Genomic DNA, 23,660 nt, shown 5'->3' with positions numbered 1-23,660 from the left:
CGAAAATAATAGATAGCATGCGATAAAGAATGCAATGAGTTGGTTTACATCGAAGCGCAACTACTTCTTGTCCCGCGAAAGCGCAACTACTAAAAAAGATCTACAATTTAAATTACCGGATATTAATACGTTTATTAGACCTATGACTATGGCATGTCATGGATTCAAGTGGCGTGGTTCGATTCCCCGCTTGTACACGACAGGTGTAGGGTCGCCTGTCCAACCTCGTGGGTTTTCTCCGGGTCCTCCAGTCTCCTCCCACTTAATCACTGCTAAAAAAAGACCCATCAATTGAATTATTGAAATAAAACTGAACCATGTTAGTCCCGAAATGACCTTGATTTGATTTAGCTTAGACAAGTTAGAGCGAGAGGTCATATTATCATAAGTTAGATAGCCTAAAGACGTATATCTATAGATCTACTTCTAGGCCTACAGTACTAAGTACTCTACAATGGAATATATCAGAATATGCAATATAATGCCAATTAATCAATCAAATATGAAAACACCTTTCAACAAATATGTACTCTTACAAAATAAAATTTTTGATGATATATACTGCTGTTATTATTATCTATAGTATTATAGCATTTTCTTCTGTTCAACTGCGAAGCGTCTTCTTTAGCCGACATGTTTAGTGACATTACAGACAAAACCCAAGATGTAGTGCGCGACCTACTTTGTATGCAAATTAAGCAGTCGCCACACTGTGTATTTTTACTCTGTGATATATATATGCGCCCTGGAAGCTTTGAGAATATCTTACAATGCTTTGAATACTGAGACTGTTAATTAGAATAGGGACATGCATTAGAAATAAAAGCTCAAGATCGGCAAGTTAAATAGTCCATTAGTCAATGTAGAAATATAGAAATTATTAAATGTAAAGTTAAAATGTCTCACCGCCACACATTGAATTCTAGTTATTGTGTGTCCTGGCTACATGAAATCCAAAATGCTTTTCCCCAGAGACTATTCTAGAACAATTTGTACAGTAATAAGCGTAAACATTTTTTATTGTTCATTGAATGACAATAGGCTGATAAAGTCTACTCCTTTACATAAAGTAAACCATATTAGATAGCGAGCGATAGAGGACTAACATATGGTTAAATTTTATTTGAATGATTCGCTTGCGCGTAGGGGTCTTTAGCAGTGGGAGGAAACCGGAGGACCTGGAGAAACCCCACGAGGTTGGACAGGTGCCCCTACTCCTTGTCACGTACAACCGAGGGAATCGAAACCACGCCAGTTGATTCAATGACAGACCTTATGACACGGCGCTAACCATTGGGGTGTTGGATTCCTCTCTTTAAAAAGCTTAGTGTGTATGTATATACGTGAAAAGGTGATAGAGACCATGTATTTTTCTTCTTAAAAATGTTCAAGTTCATGGTAGGACCCTGGCAACACCCTCCTTCAAAAATTCCTGGATCCGCCCCTGTTATATGAGACACCTCCCTTTAGTGATGTTATATCATTAATATCTGCTCCAATATGAGACAAAAATTTTGAATTTGAATACATGTATATATATATACACACTATATATTTATTTACTTACATTTTAGGCTTTGAAGTTCATTAAATCCTCTTCATCTTTAAAACACATCATATTTACTGATTGTGTCCTCTTTACAAGCAATAAACACTTTGTACACCCGCTAGTAGCACGCATTTGGCGTCTGTTACTATCACACGAGTTTAACAGCCATAACTCTTATTTATTAAAACAATATTTTAATACTGGATAACATATTTACAGGTACAATTCTACATATGAACATCATTTGGTTGGGTATAGCAACGTCTATCAATAGCTGCTCCACCTGGGCCTCACAGGACCTCTCTTCTCCGGGGTCGAGGGCAGGCCCTCTCCCGAGGTCCGGACCGAATTCCCTCTAGGTCTCTACAGGCCTTTCCCGTCTCTCTAGGTCTGCCTCCGTCTGATTCTCAACTAGGCTTTTTATAAGGTGCAACAATATCTGTCGCGTCATATAGGCACGCCATAGTTAATAGCATTAGTAATCAGAACAATGAAAACTAATTATTAAGAATCACACATCTTATCTTTAGACAAAAGGTGTCGATACGTGTTAAGCCTAAATCTTATATCATATAGACACTCCGAGTATACAAGTTTGACAAACGGTTCATTCCCATATCGCCGACTCAACGAGTTTTAGGGGAAAAATTTTGGTCGACGTTATGGGAATGAGTGGCCAAGAACAATAGACCCACGCTGAAAGATAAACCTCATTAAGCAGATAATTTTGGGAGCATTTATTTTTTTTTTAATTTATAATACATAACATAACACAATTTTAAATTTCTGCACAGGGTCCAACATAGTCCAAAAATTTTAATAAATTCAGTCTTCCTTGTTCATATCTATAACATCGTTATGCACTCTAAGGAGTGCGGTTTCAGTGCTATGCCCCTCTCGATAAGCAGACTGGAATTTACCGAGCAGTGAGTTTCGAGTGGGATAATCTATTATTTGAGATAAAATGATCTTTTCAAGCAATTTTTCTAAAAATGAAATATTTGACACTGGTCTATAACTTTTGAGTGCATTACGGTCAAGACTTGTTTTTTTAATCAAGGTCTTACAGTGGCCTCCTTACAATCATCCGGAAAAATACCAGAGGAGAGCACATCATTTATAATAATCGTCAAAGCTGGTGCTATTTCATCCAGACACTCTTTTAGTAGTTTTGTAGGAATTGGGTCCAGAGCACATGACTTACACTTCATTCGACACACCACTGATATTACATCATCAACATTCAATGGCTCAAAAGCAGAGAAATTACACTGGTGTGGGACATTAATGTCAGTGTAAGGGGGGGGGGGAGTCAACAAACTTTTCACGAATTTTAATAATTGTTTCGGCAAAAAAGTCAATAAAGGTCTGTGGTAAAAATCAATTTCAGTGAACTATATTAATAATGACTGGTCCCTGCCTCATTAACGCTTTTAATCCGCTTTAATCCAATCAAAGTGTGCCGCGGTCGACTTTCCAAAACTCGGTGTGTCGGCGATATGGGAAGACCCCTGACAAACCCATTACATCTTACATAATATTGTCAACATCCCCAAACCTGCCACAGATTAAATTTTACAATTAAACTGCCAAATGTCCAAATTGTGTTGCAAATGAAAAATATAAATTAAAATATGAATTCAAAATACAATATTAAATTTTAGATCCCGAAATAATATCGTATTACAATTGTCCTTTGCTGCCTTCCCAGACCTGTTGATATTAAAGTGAATGTTGAAGCAGACTTAGCTGCCATATCACAATTACGTTTACCTTTCACAGATTTTAAATCTTCCATTAACCTTTTTATTTATGATATATTTGGTTTTCATTATACTTTCTGTTATCAAGGGGAGATAAATCGCACGGATTATACTTACTGTTATATTTGTTTTTCACGGAGATCCCTCATTGTACTTTCTGTTATATTTGTTTTTATTTACATTTCTGTGATAATGTTTTTATATGTCTCGTTAAATTTACCATTTACTCTGTGATATATATATGCGCCCTGGAAGCTTTGAGAATATCTTACAATGCTTTGAATACTGAGACTGTTAATTAGAATAGGGACATGCATTAGAAATAAAAGCTCAAGATCGGCAAGTTAAATAGTCCATTAGTCAATGTAGAAATATAGAAATTATTAAATGTAAAGTTAAAATGTCTCACCGCCACACATTGAATTCTAGTTATTGTGTGTCCTGGCTACATGAAATCCAAAATGCTTTTCCCCAGAGACTATTCTAGAACAATTTGTACAGTAATAAGCGTAAACATTTTTTATTGTTCATTGAATGACAATAGGCTGATAAAGTCTACTCCTTTACATAAAGTAAACCATATTAGATAGCGAGCGATAGAGGACTAACATATGGTTAAATTTTATTTGAATGATTCGCTTGCGCGTAGGGGTCTTTAGCAGTGGGAGGAAACCGGAGGACCTGGAGAAACCCCACGAGGTTGGACAGGTGCCCCTACTCCTTGTCACGTACAACCGAGGGAATCGAAACCACGCCAGTTGATTCAATGACAGACCTTATGACACGGCGCTAACCATTGGGGTGTTGGATTCCTCTCTTTAAAAAGCTTAGTGTGTATGTATATACGTGAAAAGGTGATAGAGACCATGTATTTTTCTTCTTAAAAATGTTCAAGTTCATGGTAGGACCCTGGCAACACCCTCCTTCAAAAATTCCTGGATCCGCCCCTGTTATATGAGACACCTCCCTTTAGTGATGTTATATCATTAATATCTGCTCCAATATGAGACAAAAATTTTGAATTTGAATACATGTATATATATATATACACTATATATTTATTTACTTACATTTTAGGCTTTGAAGTTCATTAAATCCTCTTCATCTTTAAAACACATCATATTTACTGATTGTGTCCTCTTTACAAGCAATAAACACTTTGTACACCCGCTAGTAGCACGCATTTGGCGTCTGTTACTATCACACGAGTTTAACAGCCATAACTCTTATTTATTAAAACAATATTTTAATACTGGATAACATATTTACAGGTACAATTCTACATATGAACATCATTTGGTTGGGTATAGCAACGTCTATCAATAGCTGCTCCACCTGGGCCTCACAGGACCTCTCTTCTCCGGGGTCGAGGGCAGGCCCTCTCCCGAGGTCCGGACCGAATTCCCTCTAGGTCTCTACAGGCCTTTCCCGTCTCTCTAGGTCTGCCTCCGTCTGATTCTCAACTAGGCTTTTTATAAGGTGCAACAATATCTGTCGCGTCATATAGGCACGCCATAGTTAATAGCATTAGTAATCAGAACAATGAAAACTAATTATTAAGAATCACACATCTTATCTTTAGACAAAAGGTGTCGATACGTGTTAAGCCTAAATCTTATATCATATAGACACTCCGAGTATACAAGTTTGACAAACGGTTCATTCCCATATCGCCGACTCAACGAGTTTTAGGGGAAAAATTTTGGTCGACGTTATGGGAATGAGTGGCCAAGAACAATAGACCCACGCTGAAAGATAAACCTCATTAAGCAGATAATTTTGGGAGCATTTATTTTTTTTTTAATTTATAATACATAACATAACACAATTTTAAATTTCTGCACAGGGTCCAACATAGTCCAAAAATTTTAATAAATTCAGTCTTCCTTGTTCATATCTATAACATCGTTATGCACTCTAAGGAGTGCGGTTTCAGTGCTATGCCCCTCTCGATAAGCAGACTGGAATTTACCGAGCAGTGAGTTTCGAGTGGGATAATCTATTATTTGAGATAAAATGATCTTTTCAAGCAATTTTTCTAAAAATGAAATATTTGACACTGGTCTATAACTTTTGAGTGCATTACGGTCAAGACTTGTTTTTTTAATCAAGGTCTTACAGTGGCCTCCTTACAATCATCCGGAAAAATACCAGAGGAGAGCACATCATTTATAATAATCGTCAAAGCTGGTGCTATTTCATCCAGACACTCTTTTAGTAGTTTTGTAGGAATTGGGTCCAGAGCACATGACTTACACTTCATTCGACACACCACTGATATTACATCATCAACATTCAATGGCTCAAAAGCAGAGAAATTACACTGGTGTGGGACATTAATGTCAGTGTAAGGGGGGGGGGGGGGAGTCAACAAACTTTTCACGAATTTTAATAATTGTTTCGGCAAAAAAGTCAATAAAGGTCTGTGGTAAAAATCAATTTCAGTGAACTATATTAATAATGACTGGTCCCTGCCTCATTAACGCTTTTAATCCGCTTTAATCCAATCAAAGTGTGCCGCGGTCGACTTTCCAAAACTCGGTGTGTCGGCGATATGGGAAGACCCCTGACAAACCCATTACATCTTACATAATATTGTCAACATCCCCAAACCTGCCACAGATTAAATTTTACAATTAAACTGCCAAATGTCCAAATTGTGTTGCAAATGAAAAATATAAATTAAAATATGAATTCAAAATACAATATTAAATTTTAGATCCCGAAATAATATCGTATTACAATTGTCCTTTGCTGCCTTCCCAGACCTGTTGATATTAAAGTGAATGTTGAAGCAGACTTAGCTGCCATATCACAATTACGTTTACCTTTCACAGATTTTAAATCTTCCATTAACCTTTTTATTTATGATATATTTGGTTTTCATTATACTTTCTGTTATCAAGGGGAGATAAATCGCACGGATTATACTTACTGTTATATTTGTTTTTCACGGAGATCCCTCATTGTACTTTCTGTTATATTTGTTTTTATTTACATTTCTGTGATAATGTTTTTATATGTCTCGTTAAATTTACCATAATATTTGGCGCAATATATCCCGGTTGGAGCTGTTGGAGCTGGCGTAACCAGTTGTCACAAGTGTAAAGTGTTAAAAGTAACAACCAGATGTCACAAGTAAGTCGATTGAAACAGAGAAACGAGTTTAATGTAGACTAGTCAATGTGTTAAAGTAACCAGTCAGTTGTCACAAGACGAAGTAGAACCCTGTGCAACAGAATGAATAAGTATTATTGTTCATGAATTGAAGCTTTATTCTTCTGTCATTTTTCAGACACTATGTGCATTGGTACAACAGACATACAACAGAGCGGGACGTTTGTAACTACTCGGTCAATAATTTATCATTTAAAAGGATAAATAAATTGATTTGAAAACACGAGCTTATTTATACGCCCATATTTTATATTGGAGTATAAAATCATCATCGCCGTCCATTCACTCGGCCACCGATATGTCGTTTAAACATCCTAAGAGTATATAGTCATCATCGCCGTCCACTGACTCGGCCCCTGATATGTCGTTTAAACATCCTATACATGTCACAGTGGAATATATAGTCATCATCGCCGTCCACCAACTCGGCCCCTGATATGTTTAAACACCCTACATGCCACAGTTCTGTGACGTTGTCTTTTCAAACTCGTATGTATTGTTCGACATGCGCCGGTTAGCTGGTACTCTCAAACGGTACTGTAAGTTTTTTTTGTATTTTGTTTTTGATGATTATATATTTATCAATAACGGATGTGATAGATTGTTGATATGTCGTTTGTGCGTGATCACCGCGAGCATTTGGATGTATAGGGCCACGGTTGCTAACTGGGCAAGTCGCTGCCCCTGCAGCCCGAAGGTCGCATGTTATCCGGATTTTTCCGAGGTGGTTTCCCCTTGCCAGTGGTGTAGGAAGGAGGGACTTACAAGGACAGCTGTTTAGTCGTTCGGATGGGACGACAAACCGAAGTCATGTGTACAAATTGGCGTGGACGTAAAAGACCCCTTCTCTCAAAGCATACTGTATGGCGTATGCCCGTCTTCATTAGCCCAGTGGTAGCAGAACAGTCGAACCTTAACACTCCATTTCATTTAATTTAATTAAAAAGCCTACACTGGATCTAAATTATTGGAGAAATGTGTTGCTTCTGATAACGGCTCGACATCTAGATAATAACTATTTGTGCTTCTAAACAATTTCACAGTACCGAAACAGCTTTAACCGGGGTTTCAAATGATATTTTACTGGCAATTGATGATAGAGAGTGTACATCTTTAATTTTTATTAGATTTATCTGCTGCTTTCGACACAGCGGATCATTCTATTCTTTTACGTAGACTTCATTTTAAATTCGGTATTTGTGACTCTGCCATTAGCCCAGGTTAGGAGCAGAACAGTAGGACGTTAAACCCCATTTCATTTCATTTGTGACTCTGCATTACATCTTTTAGATAGCTATCTTGTGGGTAGAAAACATGATGACACCTTGGAGGGGATGGGGGTCTCTTCCAACCTGGGTTGAGGACGTCCGGGGATCCTTCCCCGATTTTTGAAATTTCGACCTGAAATGTTGGTCTGTGGAGTATATCCGATGATCCTTGGAGTCGCCCTGCCTATTGATTTTAAAATTCATCGAAAAAAAAGGCAGCTTTTCTTTACGATTTTGGGAAAATGGGTCTTAAACACCATCTCTCTCTCTCTCTCTCTCTCTTTCTCTCTTTTGATTGTGTCACAGGCGACATGAATAACTATTCATATTTTACTATCTAAACTATAAAAACCGGGTGACGGATAAACACAGAAATTTACTATTTAAACTATAAAAAAAGATGACCTGGGCGTGTGATAAACACAGCAATATGTTCTGTTAATCTTGGTATTTTACTGTTTAAACGATAAAGACAACTTGGGCGAGTGATAAACACAACAATTTACTGTCTAAACTATAAAAAAAGACAACCTGGGCGACCGATAAACACAGCAATATGTTCTGTTAATCTGGGTATTTTACTGTCTAAACGATAAACTATTATGTTCTGTCAGTAATATAAAGAAAACATGTCAGCACTATATTACAAACAAAATAAACAATAAACAAACAAGCAACCAACATAAAGTTTATTTTACGATCTGGGTTATATTTTGATATATTGGTTTCCTTAAAGAAGTAAAGAATATTATATTGCAGTTGTTTGCATCTAGGTGCTTTAAAAAAGTAAAGAATATAATATTGCAGTTGTTTGCATCTAGGTGCTTTAAAGAAGTAAATAATATAATATTGTAGTTGTTTGCATCTAGGTGCTTTAAAGAAGTAAAGAATATAATATTGTAGTTGTTGGTTTAGAGTTATGCAGTACAAAATGACTCCCCACAATAGACATCTGAAAATACAAAAATATGGTCTATATATTATGAATATACAACCTGTCATAATTCTTCTAAAAATGTCAAAAGATGTTGAACAAAAACCCAACACACTCTCCTGTCTAAGAATCTTTGTGCTAACGTTTGTGATAAAGTGCTCCATAACTTCATCAAATTTAACGCCCACTCGATACAAACTAGGTCATTTCGGGACTAACATATGGTTCAATTTTATTTCAATAATTTGCTTGCGCGTAGGAGTCTTTAGTCGTGAGAAGAAACCGAAGGACCTAGATAAAACCCACGAGGTTGGACAGAGGGGTGGAAATGTTGACTTAAAGTAGTGATGCACTGTGTTATATTTCTGTTATGTTTCTGTTTAATATTCTGATCCCGATATAAAACAATACCATATTTACGAAACTGATACTCTGTTATTTGTAGTGTTACAGCTTTTCCTATTTTTTTTGACATGTTGGTCATTAAAAGGTGATTTTAGAATTTTAGAAATTCACCATGTCCCATTTATGAATGGATAATAGTTTCAATAAACATGACAGACAACGCTTAAATTTACAGAGCACCATCAAGTTTATACCATTCATAACAACATCAAGTGAATGTGTTCAAAGAGTAACCGTGAGAGACATGGGGTAAACCTATAGTACATCCTCCAGTTTACGCCATTTTAGAAGATATCATAAGATGCATGTACAGTTATCGCCATTGTAAACGACTAAAACATCATGGTGAACGTACTCAAAGTAACCATGACAGTAGGGAAGGGTATCGCTGTCAATATTAAATGCCCTGCTATAATGTCTTTTCCATTAATTATGTGTAAAAAGCCTTAATACCGGTAATGATAAAGTCAAAATTCCGTGCGCCAGATGGTAAATCTGTAGTACACACTCCAGGCCACACCATGGTCCACTTTACACAAAATGGAAACGAGGAAGGGGCGTAGAAAGTTGGTTAGTGTCCGAAAATGTTTCTTATTTAAATAAATACGCCAAATCATATAACAATGGGTGATTATAAATAGAATAGAGAGTGAAGATTTACCTGCACAGAATCCATCAACACATGAGAGATAACTACATTTTAATCATATTACGATGGGTGATTATAAATAGAACAGTGAGTGAATATTTACCTGCACAGAATCCATCAACACATGGATAACCCTTGCATTTCTGGTCATTACTACATGGTACTATAAATAGGAATATCAGCATATTGTAGTAATCTATTCACCACACGGCAATAGGAACAAGTTATATTTAGAATGAACAAGCCAACAATGAGGCTGATGTCCCCCGCAGAAATTGCAAAATAAATAGATGACACATATTAATTAATCGCACATTTATTTTTTTCACTTAGTTTCATCACTCTATCAGATAGAAACAAGATTATCTTGTCCCAAACCTTCGACAAATGAAATAGATAAGCTCTGCTTAGCTTCAGCTCGAAATGTTAATCACTGAACTCAGTCGAGACATTCACCTAATGAACATCTACATCAAGTTTAAACAATCACCTAATAGACACCTACGCCAAGTTTGAACATTCTACCTCAATAAAGAAGGAGAGTTATTGTGTTCCAAAGTCCCGACCAATCAAATTGCTTATCACTCTGCTTACCGTCAGCAAAAAATGTTCATTATCGAACTTAGTCAAGGTATTGATATAATAAAGCTATACACCAAGTGCCCTCACTTTCACTTAATTAAAACTAAAGTTATCATGTCCCAAAGCGTCAAACAATCAGACTGCTTATCTCTGCTTACTCCATCAAGGAATTCACCTAATTGACACCCACGCCAAGTGTGAACATTCTAACTCAATTAGAATGAGAATTATTGTGGTCCAAGTCTCGACCAATCAAATTGCTTGTCACTCTGCTTACCCTGAGCAGAAAATGCTCATTATCGAACTTAGTCAAGATATTGATGTAATGAAACAACACCGAGTTTCATCACTCTCACTTAATTAGAACTAAAGTTTACGTGTCCCAAAGCATCAACCAATCAAATTGCTTATCTCTGCTTACCCTAAGCCGAAAATGCTCATCTTCGAATTCCATCAAGACATTGACCTAATAAACACCTACACCAAGTTTGAACATTCTAGCTTAATTAGAAAGAGAGTTATTGTGTCCCAAAAAGTGTGACGGACAGACAGACAGACGGACGTACCCATTTTAATAGCCCCCTGTCGGCCTCGGTTTTTCTTTTTTTCGGGTTTTTTTTCGTGAGTTTTTCTTTCCCCAGCATAACCGAAGTCTTGTGCTTTCTCCTACACTGAATGAATGAAATGGGGCTAATGAAGACGGGCATACGCCATACAGTGTGCAATGAGGAAAGTTTTGCCCGGACAGCGGCACTATGGCCTACTTTTATATCTAATTCCAACTTCCAAGGGATCTTTTAAGTGTTCGCCAATGTATACAAGGGACCTAGGTATTTCGTACCATCCCAACGACTTGACAGCTGTCCTTGTCAGAATTACATTAAGAGATTTCTAGAAATTTTATCGTTAATGTATAAATGATCCACAGTCTATATATAAATAATTGACTCATTGTGTATAAAACAAATCATATTTACCGCGACAGAAACCGCTTACACATGCGCCAGTAAGAGAAAGGCCAGTGCAACCAGCTCTCTCAGCCCGCTCATCACAGCTCCCTAGGGCTATAATAAAGATAATTTATAATATAGAACTGTGCTTTCATATGAGAGAGAGCGAGAGAAATGGGGTTTAACGTCCACTCGACACAAACTAGGTCATTTCGGGACTAACATGTGGTTTAATTTTATTTACATAATTCGCTTGCGCGTAGAGGTCTTTAGCAGTGGGAGGAAACCGGAGGACCCGGAGAAAACCCACGAGGTTGGACAGGCGACCCTACTCCTTGCCACGTACAACGGGGGATTCGAAACCACGCCAGTCGACTCAATGACAGACTTTGTGATACAGCGCGCATACGCTAACCATTCAGCCATCCAACCCCCCGTGCTTTCATATGATTAAAGGCCTACACGATAATGTGGTTGATAAAATTCAAAATAAAACATATCATCCAACATAGTGTTACCAGGTGTTCCAGCTGGTAACCAATTAAGCATACACTACCAAGAACAAGGAACCTGCCACTCTTATACAAATGAACCAATTAGACGGATATTGATAACAGAAACAAAGGGGGACCATCCTTGGATATTTAGAATTAGCCATTGAAAGTAGAAGAAACATTTGACTTTGATGATTGGTTCTTCATCTGGCTCCAATCATTTGATAATCTTTTATTATTTTATAACATAATCAATAATATTCATCCTAATATCCAAATTACAATGGAAACTAGTACAGATAGAATAACATTTTTTAGATATAACAGTGGTAAATGTCATCTAATTATGTCCATACCTCGTTCTTGAGAAGGATTATGTGTTGTAAATAAAGTCAAAATTACATCTCGTTTACCTAAAACTTTCGGTTTTCGTAAAACTTCCTAATTTTACGAAATGTTTGATGCCATTTTCTATTAAAACACTGGGATAGTTTTGATTTCGAATGAATTGTTTTAATTCTTGTAATCTTATGAGTATTTTCTTATCCCATGATACGATTGTACAAATTCTCCTAGCAAGATTAAACGGAATGTTTCTTTTTGTATGAGAAAGGTGACATGAATTGAAATCTAAATACCGGTGCGTGTCAGTAGTTTTATAATTTAGATCAGTTGTAATGTCATCATTTTCAGATAATGTTATCGTTAAATCTAAAAAGTCAATTGATTTAAAAAAAAAATTTGTATTATGAAATTTAAACTTTCATTTAGTGAGTTTAGCATGAGATATAACTAATTTAATAAAACATTATCCTAAACAAATATGATAAAACAATCATCTAAGAAACGTTTCCATGAATGTCAAACTGTAACTTTAATTCCAAACCTAAACCTTCTCCAATATTGGCGGGCGTACCAAATTTCGGAGATCATCTGGCGATTCGTTTTTACACGATGAAAGTACTAGCCAGAAATTCAATTTTAAATGTTTTTTTTCTCTCAAATTCTTCAATTCTACTTATATTTTTGTATGTTATTTACTTATACCAATGTAATTAAAATATAGATTTTTCCATCCCAATCATGGTATTTTTTGGTATATAATCATGAGAGTTGAATTTAGAAACTTATCAAATGTGTATTATACTTACGCCTGCAGATGTCATTTACACATTTACTAAATGCACTGCAGAAGTTACCATCCCCACATGGTTCACCTGAAACAATCATTTTTTGAATATAGCTGAATGTCACTCATTTGATCAACACAAATTATAGAAAATCAGGTTATATGACTGTAACTAAATTAAACATTGTATCATAAAATACCTTGTACTTGACAGAAGACATAGTTGTCACCTTGTAGAGAAAAACACACATCACCTATAATATAAATAAAATGAAATCGGGTTTAACATCCTACTGTTCTGGGTCGACTGGGTTGATAAAGATAGGTATACCTCATACAGTGTGCTATGAGGGAAACTATGCCCGGACAGCGGCACTAACGTCTACTCTTATATCGAATTCCAACTGCCACGGAATCTTTTACGTGCACGAGGCCTCGATGTTTTGTTTCATCGGAACGACTGGACAGCTGTCCTTGTCAGACCCTACGTCCTTCACCACTGCTGACAAGGGGAAACGACGCCGGGAAATACCGATGAACCTTTCGGTCAACACAGGGAGCGGACCCGCAACCTCCAGGCTAGCAAACGAGCGTCTTACTCATTTAGGCAATGTGGATTCACGTAAAACAGATTGTATTGTCAAATGCAACGCCATATCAATGTCGAATTTTAATTTTAATCACATTTTAACCCCTTCACTTCGATGTTCGTAATTGAAGCCTTAACCAAAAGGACATTTTATCATCAAAAATAAAGAACTGTCATCCGAAGTGACTTTATTTTGGAAACGAATGGAGTTTTTAACCTTTTAATGAAGGTGTTTCTTTATCCTGCTAGAGGCTATATATTTTATTCGCAGCTTACAGGTTAAATGTGTTACCGATTCAACGCTTAAAAGATACATTAGTTAAGAGTTTAATAAAGAGTTGGCCATTCGTGCTAATTCAAAAATAGATGATAACAAAATAAAATATTGTAAATTTCTGTCAAATTACTTTATTCTGAACGGAGTTGTCACTGTTGGAAATTTAGACTATAAATAGGCACCAACTGTGTCCGCACCGTCTACGAGAATTTACAATCGTTTGATTGACAGACAATAACTCCACCCACATATTCTCGATTATCAAGTAACATTCTCAATGGCTATGGTACCCTCGCTTGGCAGACCTTTCATCACCAGTCTCCGGTAGTAACATCAGTGACAAACGGTAAACGTTAGCTTGGTCGGTCATTCATTAATTTAATTTTAAATGGACGACTGTTTAAATCCAAACTTTATCCGTGCCATCCGAGGGTCTACAGAGTTGATTTTGGGCTTGTCAAGTAAATAAAGGTCTAATTAATAATTTCTATAACATCTAAAGCCTAAATAAAGACTTACAATAGGCAGATGTGGCTCTTGCATGATGTATGTTTAAATACTACTAAAATATGGAGTTTGATTATTTGCCATATAGGAAATGAAATGAGGTATAGCGTCCTACGGTTCTGCTCCGAACTGGACTAATGAAGACGGGCATACGCTATACTATGAGATAAATTTTGCCTGGACAGCGGCACTAGGGCCAACTCTTTTATCGAATTCCAATTGTCAAGGGATCTTTTACGTGCACGCCATATGTGTACACGGGACCTCGGTTTTTCGTACCATCCGAACGACTAGACAGCTGTCCTTGTCAGGCCCCCCGTCCTGTATCACTGACAAGGGGGAAACACGCCGGAAAATCTGGATGAACTTTCTCGGCCAATGCAGGTGCCATATAGGAAGACCACCTTCCTATTTACCTAATGTGTATTGTATTACTCTTATTACGTCATAGATTTGTTTCCAACGTCTATTTTGCAAGCATTCCATGAATACATTTTTGAATGATCGAGATATGGTTTGGAAGGTAGCATACTTACCGAAGAATGCACAGGTACCATCAACACAACCCTCTAAGTCATCGGGTTCACAGGTTTTACCAGTACAATTACCTGAAAAAAATACAACCAAGTTACTGGTTCACTACACAACATGGAATTAAATGATGGAATTTTAATTTTAAGTGCTTTAATAATAATAATAATAATAATAATAATAATTTCTTTTTCATTTGGAGTTTTTAATTTGGAGAAAGATATAGAACAAATTGTCCTTAATCGTTTAGATATCATTTGTCTGAAAGCAATCTCCAAGAAACATTTCAGTCACAGTACGGAATCGGTCGTGCTTCGTGTATAAAATCATATCGTATGCAGCGTGGATCGGAAGAAATGAAATGAAATGAAATGGGGTTTAACGTCCTACTAGGATCGGAAGGCACCAGTGTCGCTAGTTTTATTGGACTGGAGCGCAACATTGGATACGATAGATCTATCAATCCTACTCGGGAGACTTGAAACTCGATACGTTATATCCGGAGACGCACTGAAGTGGTTGGAGTCGTATCTGAGTGGAAGACAGTAGAGTATCGTTATTGACGCATCTCAATCAAGTTCTTGATTTGGGTGGGGGTCGGTCAGTGAATCAAGTGGCGTGGTTTCGATTCCCCGCGGAGTAGGGTCGCCTGTCCAACCTCCGGCTTCCTCCAACTGTTAAAGATCCCTAGGCGCAAGCGAATTATTGAAATAAAATTGAACCATATATTAGTCGAAAATGACATAGTTTGTGTTGCGTGGGCGTTAAATACCATTTCTCCCTTTCTCACACTTGCTTTTGGTGTTCCGCAGGGACCCGTATTGGGACCGGTTTTGTTCACAGCATATACTGCACACATTTGAGATATCATTCGTGAGATGGGTCTTAATTACCACCTCTCTGCGGATGATATCCAGATATATGTTGAACTTGATCCTTCACCAGATACCTCTACATCAGAACTTGAAGCATGCATTGAACAAATTAGAATCTGGATGTACAGCAACTATTTGAAATTGAGCGATGAAAAAAAAACAGAAAATAAAATAATCGGGAATAAAAAGAACATTGACATCAAGCATGTGACTTTTCAAAGCACTGCCATAACCCATCCAACTGTGTCAAACATCTTGGTGTGTTCTTTGATATGAAAACTCATGTATCCAGGCTGTGCAAAAAGGTGAACTTTCATCTGTGTAACATTGGCAAAATTCGACCCTATGCCACTAAAATGTTAATAAATGCTTTTTGTTATGTTATCTTTAGATTATTGTTATTCATTATTTTATTCTCTTCCTAAAACGCTTGTAAGTCAGCTACAGAAAATCCAGAATAAAGCAGATCGAATTGTATCTCTCACCACACCATCTGACCGTATTACACCTGTTCTAAAACAGTTACATTAACTACCAATTATTCAAGGCATCATTTTCAAAATAAAATCAATCACGTTCAATTGTTTAAACGATCCTTTTGAACCACCCTTTGTATTCGATTTAATTCAACGTTCATATGTCAGTACAGACGCCAAAATTTGGTGAGAGAGTTTTTGCGTTTGCAGCACCAAACGAATGAAACATTGCCACTGGAAGTCCAAAATAGTCCAAAATATTTAAACGACGTCTAAAAACCCTTTTTTTTTAACCCAAACTTTTGAACTATAATTTAAATGCTTCACTTTTCATTTGTATATTGTAACTTGACTATTCCTTTGTATTCTTTTGTTTATTTGTATATACATGTATGGTTTTTTTATAATGACATTTATAATGTAAAGCGCCACAAAGCAGTCAGAATCTGAATGAATGTTCAGCTCTAAAGAAAAAGGTTTATAATCATTTTAATATTATTAAATGTAGCTTATAGAAGATTATGTTTCTTACCCGCGTCTAAGCATAGCAATTTTTCACAATTTTCATTTATCGCATCGCACTGTGTAAAGTTACATACTCTCTCTGTAAAAAAAACATTACAATATATTGCCAATATAAATAAACCCTTATATTATTATCATATAATATGACATTTTCCCCTGTCTTCAGAAATCATTGGTCCATTGGAAATGTGGCAGATCTACCATGTATGTTATTCGCAGCATCTGACCATGTGATTCACCGGAAACCATGCAAATTGACTCAGTGACAGACCGTAAGATCTAACGCGCAATCTTTAAACCACGCGGCTACCCAACACATCCACGTCTAACAGCAATTTCGTTTTATAAACCTCTACAGCATGTCCTCTATTATTTATATTATAGTTAAAATCTAAATAGGATTGTATTTCTCACCCTCTGCAACTTGTGGTGTGTCTTCAGGCTCTGAAAAAGGGACAAAATTCATGACTACTCTTACACTTAAAATGTAAACGTGATTGAAAGGCGACAGTACAGCCAACAGAAAATTGTTCATAGTCTTTCACTGCAACCATAAAACTATATTTTTAAAGTGTAAGTACAGGCTAACCTTGGCAAAAAGCTCCAATAAATCCAGTAGGACAGCTACAATTCACAATAAATTCTGATGGATAACACGTACCATTATTTACACAGGGGTCGTATACATTGCAAGGATTTACTTAAATTAAACATAATTAAAAAAATCTCATTAACATAATATGGGTATTTCGTATTTAAACGAGGACATGAGCGAGTTAGAAATTACCAGGGATTTAAGTAAAATGATAATTTAAATGCAAAAAGTACTGGTGAGGATATGATACCCATTGAGATTTATAAATGCGACCATTATAGATTAACTCCTCTTTTACAACAAAGTTAGCTGTCGCATATTCGTTGCCTGAATCATGGTCTCCATGCGTTATTAGGTTCATTGCATGAAAAGAGACAGACCACATTACCAAGTAATTATATTTGAACTGACTATCTGGTAAATTATTCGCATCAATTCTGTATAGAATGTGAGTGAAATGGTCCGATGAGCAGCAGATAATCTTCGACGAACAAGCTTGGTCCAGGAAAGTATAATCAATGGCAATGAATTTGTATTAGGCTGTCTTCTACAAAGATATACTTGTAACTGTAAAGGAGGTCGATTATATGCGAGTCTTACCGAATTCAGCTGCATAATCACATGGTGCGGATTTACATTATGTTAAGATTTAATTCAGTTGTAATGGGTGAATTCTATGTCAATCTGGGTCCAAAGAAACTGTATCTCGGGTCCTTATTGGTTTGGATTTGTTTATAAATGTTTGTTGTTCAATCAAGGCTGGCTAAATTATTATGACAAAAAAGAATGTGCGTAACGTACCGTCGCAGGTTTCTCCTAAATATCCTGTAGTACAATTACATCTGTATCCGTTATCAACTGGTGAACAAGTACCATTATTTTTACATGGGTTAGGTAGACACACATTCACTAGAATTAAATATGCACCAATAATATAATAAACATCTATACAGGGGTATTCACCCATTCAAGTCTCGCTATCCACCATTGAATTTTTGGAGTTATAACTTTCTGATTTTGCTTATTAATACCGAATTAATAGCCAATATTTTTACTTCTATTTGGTTTTCATCGAATTGTTTATCGTTGTGTATTAAAACCAAGAATCTTAGTACGTAGTCAAATAAGTCGTTAACAGGTTGTAAAATGCCCGAACAATTACATTACGGGGTGTCTAGCTTTTACCTTTGGGAAGCTAATGGTACCGGCGGAAAACCTTTCGATAACTAGTTTCATCCACTGCGATGGGCGTTGGATGTCCGAATGGTTATCGCGCCCGCGTTGTATCATAAGTTCCGTCGTTGAATCATCTGGCGTGGTTTCGTTTCCCCGGTTGTATGTGATAAGAAGTAGTGTTGCCTGGCCAACAACGTGGGTTTCTCCGGGTCCTAGGGTTTCACCACACCGCTAAAGACCCCTACGCGAAAGCGATATTCTTGAAATAAAATTGAACTATATGTTAGTCCCTAAATGACCTAGTTCGTGCCGAGTGGACATTAAACACACACACACTCTCTCTCTCCCCCCCCCCTCTCTCTCTCTCTCTCTCTCTCTTTCTCTCTCTCAGGAAATTATTGATACAATATACAATGTATCTTACCATCACAGTTTTCACCAAAATACCCAGGAGTACAACTACAGCTGTAACCGTTATCAACTGACAAGCATGTAGCATTGTTTTTACAAGGATTTGGGGTACAGGCTGATCCTAGAATTAATAATATTAACTAAAGTTACAACTTTGATAGTTTATCTAATACACAACTATAATTGTTAATGTTATAAAGGATTAACACACTGTTTTCAACTTTTAAAAAGTGAAACATAAAATGTGGGCGTAAATATACGCCGTAGTGTTTACCATGATGAAGATCATTTTTAAATCGGTTAATAAATAGAAAAGTGTTCATTAATTTTACACCCACTGAAAAATATAATGGCCTTAATCCAAGTTGGACAAGCCAACAGTGAGGCTGATGTCCCCCGCCGACCATCCTCGGTTACCCAGTGTACTCATCCCGTTCTACTCCACTATACCCTGGGTTAATCTATGGGGGAGACAGGTTTTCAAGTTATCCGCCCTTGATGATTGTGCTATTTTTATCGACCAATCCCATAAATTGTTATTCGAAAAGGAAGTTGGCAAAGGTAAGTAACACTCATCGGACAATGTTAGGAGTTGGCCTATTCTAAATGCGTAATTATTAAAAAACGATTATATATTATGCTAATGAAGACCAGACGTTCATATAAACGACCGGAATTTTATGTTCACGTGATATCGTAGACAAGTTATTGTGAATCAAATTGCCATAAGTTCAATAATAATAAACATAACAGAATGACATATTTCAGACAAAAAACGAATAGTAATAATAATAACAAAAGTCAAACATATAGATGTTATACATATTTGAAATCAACAACACATACTACAGATGTTGATAATAAAATTAAATATAAACTAGAACTGCGAAGCAGTAATGACGGGTTTCACCGGTGCCACGTTACCCTTGATCTTATGTCACTTCCGGTAACAATGAAACCGTTAAACAGGTTTCCACATAAGCATTGCACACATGAAATAAAATGGACGCAGAAACAACCAAATCCAGCAATCAATTCATTTGCTACATGTCAGTGATCCTGTCAAAATTACATTACTTCCGGTGATAATGAAAATGTTAAATTGGTTTATGAAATCAGAAATAGCATCATCACATGGTGAAAATTTTATGTAAATCCTATAATAATTGCCACCTTTATAGACCAAAAACCTTGAAAAATGACTTGTAGAAAATCGCCTATTTCTCTGCAACCGTACAAGTTAGAAACCATTTTGAGGTATCTGTATGATCGAATGAGTTCATTCTATTTGTTGATTGGAATCAAATATCATAATTTTAAAAACATTACAAATCTGATTCATTTGAATAAAATATCTGTTTTGAAGGCTAAAAATACATTTTTTGCCAAAATGACGTTACTTCCGGTGATAATGAAAATCTTAAATTACTTATACTTATATGAAATCGTAAATGGCATTATGTATCACACAGTGAAAATTTCATGAAAATCGAACAATAATTGACACTTTTATTGACAAAAAACCTTAAAAAGTGACCTGTTGAAAATTGCCTATTTCTCCGCAACTGAACAAGTTAGAAACCATTTTGTGATATCTATATGATCGTAAGGGTTCATTGTATTAGTTGATTGGAATCAAATATCAAAATTTTAAACGAATAACAAATACAACTCATTTGAATAAATTATTTGTTTCGAAGGCTATAAATACGGTTTTTGCCCAAATTACGTAATTTCCGGTGATATTGGTAATGTTGAATTGGTTTGACCTAAATTGACATTACGCACCAAATGGTGTAACTTTTATGAAAATCCAGTAATGATTGATTCTTTTACAGGCAAACTAGCGTAAAAAGTGACTCATGCAAAATTGCCCATTTCTCGGCAACTGCTCATATTACAAACTATTTTTCACATACATTCTCTTCGTATGGGTTATTTCTACAAGTTTATGAACGTATCAAAGAAATATTTTAATATATGAAGGCGCTGGATGGGTTGTAAATAGCTTATTTTTACCCCTTTTTTTACCTTTTAATCGAAATGGCCCGAAAACGAAATCGAAATTAAAAAAACTGAGTCCGAGATTTTGTGCACCTTAACAGTGCGCATCTTTTGGATAATATCAGATTTGTAAAAAATAATATTTGCTTTCAAAAAGTGGTAAGTGGTACCGAACTGTCAATATTGTAGTTTTTGCTAAATTTACGCGTCTTCCGGTTCCGACAGGAAACTTTACCGGCAACAAAAAAAATGATATTTTGAACCACGGAACATATGAACTAGGTTTTATACAAATCGAACAATAAATAATTAATGTAGGACTGAAAAACTGAATTAGCCAATGGCGGCCAAGGAAAATTACGGAAACAAAAAATGTTGACATTTTTGTTCAAATCAGATGACTCTTTAACCTTGGTTAAAATGTCATATAAAAATATTAATAAATAAAAAAGTTTTTTGTAAAAATTTAAATTTTCAAAATTTGGCGCCTAATATCTTCCAAGATTTGTCGAAAATCAAAAATCAAAAGTAACATAGCTATGTCCCCTGTTTCTGGCTATGTTAAAATGCATCATATGCTAAAATCCAATGATTATTGTTAGTATTACGGCAATATTTCAAAAAACGACATTTTCGGTGATTTCGGACATTTCGCAATGTCGCAGAATGCCGGGAATAGCTTTAATCTCCAAGTCACACCCACTTTCCCAGTAAAACTGAAGACATTGTATCGATCCGACAAGAAGTTGCTGAGATATAAGCAAATTGGAAAAAAAAAATAATAATAATAAGAAGAATAATAATAAGAATAATTTTAACAAAAACAATAGTGTTTCACACAAGCTACGCAGTGTGAAACCCTAATAAATTAGAAATATATACATTATTTACATAAATCATTCAGTAAATGGGCATGAATATGGTTATCTACCCTTATAAAAACGAAGGCGAAACGATTGGTTTGTAAACTGTTTTCTGATTGGTTCGTAGACTGTAGCTACATTCTAGGCCCGGGCAGATAATTTGAAATCGTGGAAACCCTATGGATTAACCCAGGGTATAGTGGAGTAGAATGGAATAGGTACACTGGGTAACCGAGGATGCCCGCCGACATCCCAAAATGAATAGATTACACATATTGATTAATTGCACATTTATCTTTTTCAAAAGTATTAAGCAATCAAACTGATTATATATACATGAAAAATATCTATACTTAGTCTAATTATAAAATGTTCAAGACCAAACTCATTCTAGAGAGAGAGAGAGAGAGAGAGAGAGAGAGATGGAAGAGAGAGAGAGAGAGAGAAATGGGGTTTAACGTCCACTCGACACAAACTAGGTCATTTCGGGACTAACACATGTTTCAATTTTATTTCAATAATTCACTTGCGCGTAGGGGTCTTTAGCAGTGGGAGGAAACCGGGGGACCCGGAGAAAACCCACGAGGTTGGACAGGCGACCCTACTCCTTGTCACGTACAACTGGGGATTCGAAACCACGTCAGTAGACTCAATGGCAGACTTTATGATACAGCACGCACGTGCTAACCATTCAGCCATCCAACCCCCCAAACTCATTCAAGATTTTGAAGTACCTCATGGCAGTGAAACTATACACTAAGTTTCATCACTCCCCATCAGAATCAAAGTTATCTTGTCTCAAAGCATCGACCAATGAAACTGCTTGGTTTAAGTGGGAAATGTTCATCATTGAACTCAGTCACCTAATGAACATCTACATCAAGTTAAAGCATTCTACCTCAATTAAAAGCAGAGTTGTTATGTTCTAAAGTTTCGTCAAATCAAATTGTTTACCCTGAGCAGAAAATGCTCATTATCGAACTTCGCCAAAGTTCCGATGTAATGAGACTATACACCAAGTTTCATCATTCTCACTCTCACTTAATTAGAACTAAAGTTATCGTGTCCCAAAGCATCAACCAATCAAATTGCTTATCCTTACCCTAAGCAGCACATGTCCATTATCGAACTCCACCAATGTATTGACCTTATAAACACCTACACCAAGTTTGAACATTCTACCTCAATTAGAATGAGAGTTATCGTGTCCCAAATAGTGTGAAAGGCAGACAGACGGACAGACGGACAGTCAGGCGGGGGACAAAAAATGAACTGAGTGGAGGTGCGGAAATGGTGAATCAAACGTGTTTCGTTTTTCTCGCCATGTCAACTGTTCGTTCTCTTGGGGTTTGTTGTGTTTAATTTGATAAGCCACTTGAATAGTGTAATGGGAAAAAAACAAATCTTTGAAAATAGATAATAACAAATATTTATAAGTAAAACAGACTCACTTTTGCAGCAGGATTCACACAGGTGAGCCTTTTTTACGTCCGAGCAACTGATGCATCTTCGATTTGACATCATCCCTCTATACCGTGACCAAGGCCACATGCTCCTTTGTCCAGAAACAGTCACAACAGTGGTAAAGATCAATGCAATCCACAAAATAACACGCATGATGATAATACTATAATACTATACTATATATACTATAGCGCAAGAGTACGTGAAACAATTAGACTGTTGAACACGGAGTTTATCGTTTGTTTTATACACAAATACCTGATCACATGTGTTCTTTTGTGAATTATGTTTTTGGGGGTGTTCTCCCAACAAATAATATGCATCAATTGTTGTAGGAAATAAAATCAGTAACTTTTATTTGGTCGTTAATTTTAGATCTAAAGGTTTTTAGAAATCAACTTCTTGTCGACATGGTGCTTTCATTTTATTAAGGAAATAATATTTTATATTTGTGCTGTTACTATTTT

General features: G+C 36.2%; 1 protein-coding gene across 3 annotated transcripts; it reads right to left on the bottom strand.

Annotated features, from left to right (window-relative positions):
* Nucleotides 1–8,431: 8,431 nt before the first annotated feature.
* On the bottom strand, nt 8,432–23,416 carry LOC126831593 (adhesive plaque matrix protein 2). Of its 3 annotated transcripts, XM_050562183.2 has the most exons (12): nt 23,181–23,416; nt 18,876–18,983; nt 18,077–18,184; nt 17,270–17,380; nt 17,095–17,124; nt 16,688–16,759; nt 14,810–14,881; nt 13,101–13,154; nt 12,923–12,988; nt 11,305–11,391; nt 9,849–9,908; nt 8,432–8,709 (listed from the first exon to the last, which is right to left on the bottom strand). In XM_050562183.2, exons 1-12 carry the CDS (start codon nt 23,344–23,346, stop codon nt 8,675–8,677), a joined length of 969 nt encoding a protein of 322 aa, XP_050418140.2. In that variant the 5' UTR covers nt 23,347–23,416; the 3' UTR covers nt 8,432–8,674. The 3 variants fall into 3 exon arrangements, 1 of the variants encoding a protein (XP_050418140.2); XR_008789357.1 differs by lacking the exon at nt 17,270–17,380; XR_007684200.2 differs by lacking the exon at nt 18,876–18,983.
* Nucleotides 23,417–23,660: the final 244 nt, after the last annotated feature.

The sequence above is a fragment of the Patella vulgata genome, chromosome 9, assembly GCF_932274485.2.
Source record: "Patella vulgata chromosome 9, xgPatVulg1.2, whole genome shotgun sequence".
Lineage (NCBI taxonomy): Eukaryota > Metazoa > Mollusca > Gastropoda > Patellidae > Patella > Patella vulgata.
Note: the sequence above shows the minus strand (reverse complement) of the source record. Positions and strands in the feature narration are given on the sequence as shown.